At 49.8% G+C, this 8,503-nt stretch overlaps 1 protein-coding gene across 1 annotated transcript; it reads left to right on the top strand.

Annotated features, from left to right (window-relative positions):
- Positions 1 to 247: 247 nt before the first annotated feature.
- On the top strand, positions 248 to 5,630 carry guca1b (guanylate cyclase activator 1B). Its single transcript, XM_060071309.1, has 4 exons — positions 248 to 593; positions 2,665 to 2,814; positions 5,164 to 5,272; positions 5,365 to 5,630. The coding sequence occupies exons 1-4, from the start codon at positions 393 to 395 to the stop codon at positions 5,487 to 5,489; spliced, it is 585 nt and encodes a 194-aa protein (XP_059927292.1). The 5' UTR covers positions 248 to 392; the 3' UTR covers positions 5,490 to 5,630.
- Positions 5,631 to 8,503: the final 2,873 nt, after the last annotated feature.

Below are 8,503 nucleotides of genomic sequence, written 5' to 3'. Positions count from 1 at the left end.
CTTACACACAACTATAATAATTAATCTTGATCTCCAACTGACCAAATGTGTCTTACACACAACTATAATAATTAATCTTGGCAGCGCAATTCAAAAAGAAAAGCATCAGAATAGAACCAGACGGACAGGTGTCCCTGGTTTGCTGTCAGGTTAAGTAAGCCTCCTGTTAATGAGATGCACTGCTCTGGTGCTCTGCTGGGTAGGGTTACCCCACGTAGGTAGTCAGCAGCAGGCTAATCCTGAGGCTCAGCGCCCGAAGCCTCTGTGGTTCCCAGCAGGAGTGACCCTGGGACACGAGGTTATAACTGAACCGGTCGGCACCGCTGGCTTCAGGAGACACTCCGCAGACACCAGGGAACAGAGGAGAGGTGTTGGATGAAGCCATCCCCAGCATGGGGCAGATAAACCAAACGGGGAGGTACGACGAGGAGATCGACGTCAAGGCGCTTCAGGAGATGTACAAGATGTTTGTGGTGGAGTGTCCCAGCGGCGTGTTGTTCCTGCACGAGTTCAAGAGGTTCTTTGGGGTGGACCCGACGGGGGAGGCGTCCGACTACGCTGAGGCAATGTTCCGGGCGTTCGACAGGAACGGGGTGAGGAGGTTTCTGAAGCCCCATCTCACCACCCTTTACACGAGGGACCGCGTAAACTCATGATGATGTGTTCTGATCTTCATCAACAGGACAACACCACTGATCTGTGTTCTGATCTTCATCAACAGGACAACACCACTGATCTGTGTTCTGATCTTCATCAACAGGACAACACCACTGATCTGTGTTCTGATCTTCATCAACAGGACAACACCACTGATCTGTGTTCTGATCTTCATCAACAGGACAACACCACTGATCTGTGTTCTGATCTTCATCAACAGGACAACACCACTGATCTGTGTTCTGATCTTCATCAACAGGACAACACCACTGATCTGTGTTCTGATCTTCATCAACAGGACAACACCACTGATCTGTGTTCTGATCTTCATCAACAGGACAACACCACTGATCTGTGTTCTGATCTTCATCAACAGGACAACACCACTGATCTGTGTTCTGATCTTCATCAACAGGACAACACCACTGATCTGTGTTCTGATCTTCATCAACAGGACAACACCACTGATCTGTGTTCTGATCTTCATCAACAGGACAACACCACTGATCTGTGTTCTGATCTTCATCAACAGGACAACACCACTGATCTGTGTTCTGATCTTCATCAACAGGACAACACCACTGATCTGTGTTCTGATCTTCATCAACAGGACAACACCACTGATCTGTGTTCTGATCTTCATCAACAGGATAACTCCATTGATCTGTGTTCTGATCTTCATCAACAGGATAACTCCATTGATGATGTTTTCTGATCTTCTTATGAACAGAATAACTCCATTGATTTGCGTTGACTACTTATCAACAGGACAACACCACTGATTTGTGTTCTGATCTTCTTATCAAAAGGATAACTCCATTGATTTGTGTTGAGAGTCGAGAGTCCACCTCGACTCTGCATAGCCACCCTCCCCATTCTGGCCACCATTGTACATTGTATTGTATTGTAATGTATTATAGTACTTAACTGTGTAACATCTGCAGTAGCTGCTATTATTGCTGTAACACAGGGAATTGGTTAGCCTAGCGATTGTTGTACTTGCACTTGGTTCTATAACTTCCTTACTGTACCGACAGCGATATATTGTCGCACTTCTTATGACAAATGTACTTATTGTAAGTCGCTTTGGATAAAAGCGCCTGCTAAATGCCCTAAATGTAAATGTAAATGTAAAGTTCTTATCAACAGGATCACACCATTGATTTGTGTTCTGATCTTCATCAACAGGATAACTCCATTGATCTGTGTTCTGATCTTCATCAACAGGATCACACCATTGATTTGTGTTCTGATCTTCATCAACAGGATAACACCATTGATTTGTGTTCTGATCTTCATCAACAGGATCACACCATTGATTTGTGTTCTGATCTTCATCAACAGGATCACACCATTGATTTGTGTTCTGATCTTCATCAACAGGATAACTCTATTGATCTGTGTTCTGATCTTCATCAACAGGATAACACCATTGATTTGTGTTCTGATCTTCATCAACAGGATCACACCATTGATTTGTGTTCTGATCTTCATCAACAGGATCACACCATTGATTTGTGTTCTGATCTTCATCAACAGGATCACACCATTGATTTGTGTTCTGATCTTCATCAACAGGATCACACCATTGATTTGTGTTCTGATCTTCATCAACAGGATAACTCTATTGATCTGTGTTCTGATCTTCATCAACAGGATCACACCATTGATTTGTGTTCTGATCTTCATCAACAGGATAACTCTATTGATCTGTGTTCTGATCTTCATCAACAGGATAACACCATTGATTTGTGTTCTGATCTTCATCAACAGGATAACACCATTGATTTGTGTTCTGATCTTCATCAACAGGATCACACCATTGATTTGTGTTCTGATCTTCATCAACAGGATAACTCCATTGATCTGTGTTCTGATCTTCATCAACAGGATCACACCATTGATTTGTGTTCTGATCTTCATCAACAGGATAACACCATTGATTTGTGTTCTGATCTTCATCAACAGGATAACACCATTGATTTGTGTTCTGATCTTCATCAACAGGATAACACCATTGATTTCCTAGAGTTTGTGGCGGCGTTGAACCTGGTTTTCCGAGGCGACTTGGAGCACAAGCTGCGCTGGTCGTTCAAAGTGTACGACAAAGACAGCAACGGCTACGTGGACCGCAGCGAGTTGCGCTCCATCATCGACGTGAGTTCAAACGCTGACATATCGCGGGTATTGAAGGGGAAAGAGTCCAGTTATCTGACAAGTGACAGTTATCAAAGGTCATCTGATATATGTAGGTGCTATTATTGATAGTAGCCTCTAAGTAACCCCTCCGCAGTTCCATAACCCCGCCCTCCCCAGAGCACTAACCCCGCCCTCCCCAGAGCACTAACCCCGCCCTCCCTCCCCAGAGCACTAACCCCTCCCTCCCCAGAGCACTAACCCCTCCCTCCCCAGAGCACTAACCCCTCCCTCCCCACAGCACTAACCCCTCCCTCCCCACAGCACTAACCCCTCCCTCCCCAGAGCACTAACCCCTCCCTCCCCACAGCACTAACCCCTCCCTCCCCAGAGCACTAACCCCGCCCTCCCCAGAGCACTAACCCCGCCCTCCCCACAGCACTAACCCCTCCCTCCCCACAGCACTAACCCCTCCCTCCCCAGAGCACTAACCCCGCCCTCCCCAGAGCACTAACCCCGCCCTCCCGAGAGCACTAACCCCGCCCTCCCGAGAGCACTAACCCCGCCCTCCCCACAGCACTAACCCCGCCCTCCCCACAGCACTAACCCCTCCCTCCCCAGAGCACTAACCCCTCCCTCCCCAGAGCACTAACCCCTCCCTCCCCAGAGCACTAACCCCTCCCTCCCCAGAGCACTAACCCCTCCCTCCCCAGAGCACTAACCCCTCCCTCCCCACAGCACTAACCCCGCCCTCCCTCCCCAGAGCACTAACCCCGCCCTCCCCAGAGCACTAACCCCGCCCTCCCTCCCCAGAGCACTAACCCCTCCCTCCCCAGAGCACTAACCCCGCCCTCCCTCCCCAGAGCACTAACCCCGCCCTCCCGAGAGCACTAACCCCGCCCTCCCTCCCCAGAGCACTAACCCCTCCCTCCCCAGAGCACTAACCCCTCCCTCCCCAGAGCACTAACCCCTCCCTCCCCACAGCACTAACCCCTCCCTCCCCAGAGCACTAACCCCGCCCTCCCCACAGCACTAACCCCTCCCTCCCCAGAGCACTAACCCCTCCCTCCCCAGAGCACTAACCCCGCCCTCCCCAGAGCACTAACCCCTCCCTCCCCAGAGCACTAACCCCTCCCTCCCCAGAGCACCAACCCCTCCCTCCCCAGAGCACTAACCCCGCCCTCCCTCCCCAGAGCACTAACCCCGCCCTCCCTCCCCACAGCACTAACCCCTCCCTCCCCAGAGCACTAACCCCTCCCTCCCCAGACCACTAACCCCGCCCTCCCTCCCCAGAGCACTAACCCCGCCCTCCCTCCCCAGAGCACTAACCCCTCCCTCCCCAGAGCACTAACCCCTCCCTCCCCACAGCACTAACCCCTCCCTCCCCAGAGCACTAACCCCGCCCTCCCTCCCCAGAGCACTAACCCCGCCCTCCCTCCCCAGAGCACTAACCCCTCCCTCCCCAGAGCACTAACCCCTCCCTCCCCACAGCACTAACCCCTCCCTCCCCAGAGCACTAACCCCGCCCTCCCCAGAGCACTAACCCCGCCCTCCCGAGAGCACTAACCCCGCCCTCCCTCCCCAGAGCACTAACCCCTCCCTCCCCAGAGCACTAACCCCTCCCTCCCCAGAGCACCAACCCCTCCCTCCCCAGAGCACTAACCCCTCCCTCCCCAGAGCACTAACCCCTCCCTCCCCAGAGCACTAACCCTGCCCTCCCCAGAGCACTAACCCCGCCCTCCCTCCCCAGAGCACTAACCCCGCCCTCCCTCCCCACAGCACTAACCCCTCCCTCCCCAGAGCACTAACCCCTCCCTCCCCAGACCACTAACCCCGCCCTCCCTCCCCAGAGCACTAACCCCGCCCTCCCTCCCCAGAGCACTAACCCCTCCCTCCCCAGAGCACTAACCCCTCCCTCCCCACAGCACTAACCCCTCCCTCCCCAGAGCACTAACCCCGCCCTCCCTCCCCAGAGCACTAACCCCGCCCTCCCTCCCCAGAGCACTAACCCCTCCCTCCCCAGAGCACTAACCCCTCCCTCCCCAGAGCACTAACTCCGCCCTCCCTCCCCAGAGCACTAACCCCGCCCTCCCTCCCCAGAGCACTAACCCCGCCCTCCCTCGCCAGAGCACTAACTCCGCCCTCCCTCCCCAGAGCACTAACTCCGCCCTCCCTCCCCAGAGCACTAACTCCGCCCTCCCTCGCCAGAGCACTAACTCCGCCCTCCCTCGCCAGAGCACTAACTCCGCCCTCCCTCCCCAGAGCACTAACTCCGCCCTCCCTCCCCAGAGCACTAACTCCGCCCTCCCTCCCCAGAGCACTAACTCCGCCCTCCCTCCCCAGAGCACTAACTCCGCCCTCCCTCCCCAGAGCATCTACCGAGTGAACAGAAGCACCAAGAGGGAGTGGAAGGACGGCCCGCTGAGCGTGGACCAGGTGGTGGACGGGATCCTGCAGGCGGTGGACTCCGACCGAGACGGTGAGCTGTAGGGATAGTCATAGAGGTTTATGATATAGATATAGGTCAGGTAATGATGGGCGGGGCTGAACTAGATGCTACTGTCTCTCCAGGTCATATTAATCTCTACGAGTTCATCCGAGGGGCCCAGCAGGACCCCTGGGTGCTGAACATGTTGAAGCTGGACATGAACCCCGCCGGGTGGGTGCTGGAGCAGAGGAGGATGAGTGGCCACTGAAGGGGCCCAGAGGGACGGACCACCGTCTGATGTCCCACTGCTGCCACTCTTATCTCAGCGCTTGATGTTCTTAGTGTTCTTTACATCCTTCTAGCATTGTGTGGATCTGTATTTGTAATGTCTGAGCACTGCTTTTCATGCCCAGCTATAAAAACATTTATTGGTACGGTATTACAATTCATCAAGCAAATAAGTTTCAAAGTTGTTTTGGATTGATATTTTCTCATTATTTTGAAAATAGATGAGGAATTGTTCTGGAACCGCAGTTGGGACCTACTTCCTGGTGGGGATGGGTGCAGCAGCCTTCAGATTTCAGAGTCGATCACCATCTTCCGAAAAAGACTCAAGACTCACCTGTTCAGAGCCCACCTCGACTCTGCATAGCCACCCTCCCGCTTCTGGCCACCATTGTACATTGTGTTGTATTGTATTGTATTGTATTGTATTATAGTACTTGTAGTAACTGCAGTAGCTGCTATTATGGCTGCAACACGGGGAATTGATTAGCCTAGCGATTGTGGTACTTGCACTTGGTTCTAAGAACTGTCGGTACAAAAGCCTTTCTGTACCGACAGCGATATATTGATGCACTTCTTATCACAAATGTAGTTATTGTAAGTCGCTTTGGATAAAAGCTTCTGCTAAATGCCCTGAATGTAAATGTAAATGTAAATTTCAACATGTGCATTAACACATTATAATGAAGAGGGAATAAAGACACTTTACAGGTTGGTTTTTATTTGATGTTCATGCTTTAAAGGTGTTGTGGGTAAGATTTAAGTGCTTTTGTTTGAGTGTATTCTTTTATTGCAAAGCAATCAGGTATGAGAAGATTATGATAACTAAATTCCAATAGCCTGTATTCTTTAATTAAGAACACAGTAAGAGTAATAAATGCGCTGTAGGTTAGACTCTAGATCTGTAATTTGAGTGCAATTTGTTAGACCTACTAGGGCCGTCAGCAATTAGCGAGTGAAAGGTGCTGTGAGAAAATATAAAATGCAGATGCGCGCTAAGGGGAGGAGTTTCAGGCCATGAAGGAGGAGGCGACGCAGTCTGTCCTAAAACAATGGCCACTGTGTAAGTGTTGGGAAATGTCCAACACGAATGCTCTGGGACTGCCTCCTATGTGGATGTAACACAGGGCAAAAGGACACACATTAATGACAAAAACATATCAATGATACTAATAAAATAATAAAAAAATATTAATAAATTCATTATCCATTTTAATTCACACTTTTATTCACAGAGTTTGTGATACAATCAAAAACGTTGAAGTCAAAGTGGCAGCCTATCATGTTCACAGCAGCGCACCAGTTAGTCCTGACTCTTCCTCCTCCTCAGGAGACCATGGTTACCAAAACACAGCTAGTCCTGACTCCTCCTCCTCACGGAACCATGGTTACCGTAACGCAGGCCAGAAGTCCCCCATATGGTCTGCAGACTGTAACTGATGGGACGGAACCCCATCAGTGCAGTGGTGGACTGGTGAATCCCACTTCATGCCATATGCAGCAGTAGCAGTAGCAGTAAATGCACAGCAGCACTAGTTCGCAGGGCGAGGTATAGTCCAACTGGAACATTATCTGCTAAAGGATGAGGCACCGGCTTCACTCCCATTAACACTGTCATTAAAACCACAATCACCGTCCCTAATTATGGATGCACAAGCAAAGTGCTTGGGACAATAATGTGGATCACATCGCTGAACCAGACGACTACATCCATCATGGAGCATTCATATGTCAGGGAGCTTCAGCTCACGATGGAAGTACCTCTCACCATGGAGGTAGCATGTAGCATGTAGCATGTTGAGGCCTAAGCCTATTGCCTCCACCAATCACAAGAGCTGCTCTATGGACCTATGGGCTCAGTCTTAAGTGTGACAAACATAAACAACTGATCTCCACAACAATTTAAGTCTTAGTAGTCAAAGGATTCTAAAAATAATACCAGGATCTTCCCTGGGGTTGGGAAGTTTGTCTTAGTTTAAGGGGCAGTCAATAAACATCAGGACAAAGAGAGTCTACAGACATAAACTTAGCCTGAAGTGCACAATGTGGGCACGATGTGTGTGTCTCCCAGCCTCCCAAACAAGAGTGGAGGCTGGAGGCTCAGTTCACTTTGAAGTGGTCATCTCACACAACTTTCTTCTCTATAACAGCAATTCCATCTGGTATAGAAAGTTAATCAAATATACTATACAGGAAGATGACCTCCATTTAATAGCATGCTTTAGCATGCTATTAGCTACTATTGAAAAAAATAATAATGATTGAAGCATTTTCTGAATCAGTTTTGGCTTAGTGTCACTATAATAAAGATTAGGAGTGGCTGATCTGTCTTATTTAAGAATATACAAAATCAAGAAATAGCGGAGAGGTGTCTGGTATTATGAAGCAGCCATTCCACCCTTCCCCTTTCCCTCTTATTAACTTAACTGTAGCTTAACTCTCTGAGCTTCATCTTCCAATCTTGGACTGGAAGCCGTGGCTGCCAATCATTCTGTTTGAGGTCCGTCAGGCGATAATGTTCCTGATCAAAGCGACCATCAAGGGGAACAGTGCAGCGGGTTAGTTATTAGGGGGTCCTCCTTTGGGACCTGAAGACCTCCCCACACTCATCTCTCCTAACGATTAGACTGCAGTTCAGAGAACGACCACTGCCTGCACTGCTTTGCTGCCCAACAGCCTGGTTAGTAATTGGCGAACACTTCAAATCCTCATTAATTCTATCTGGGAGGCAGGCGTCTGCCCAACAGAACACAGAGTAACGATCTGTGCCAGATCCACGAGAGACTGATTAGAAAACAAATAAAGGTCTTCCTCTTCCCACCACAGTGGCCATCACCTCCTTTAGAGTCAAGCCAGTGTACACGATCATCAATGGCCATAGCTGACAAAGTATGCAGAGGGGGTTATTAAGCAGAGTAAAGATGCACCATATACCTCTATTATTATATAATACATATACCATAATATCATTAACTGAGGCTCGTTTCACATAGTCAG

The sequence above is a fragment of the Gadus macrocephalus genome, chromosome 14, assembly GCF_031168955.1.
Source record: "Gadus macrocephalus chromosome 14, ASM3116895v1".
Taxonomy (NCBI): domain Eukaryota; kingdom Metazoa; phylum Chordata; class Actinopteri; order Gadiformes; family Gadidae; genus Gadus; species Gadus macrocephalus.
The sequence above is the reverse complement of the archived record's forward strand: the minus strand, read 5'-3'. Positions and strand labels throughout refer to the sequence as shown.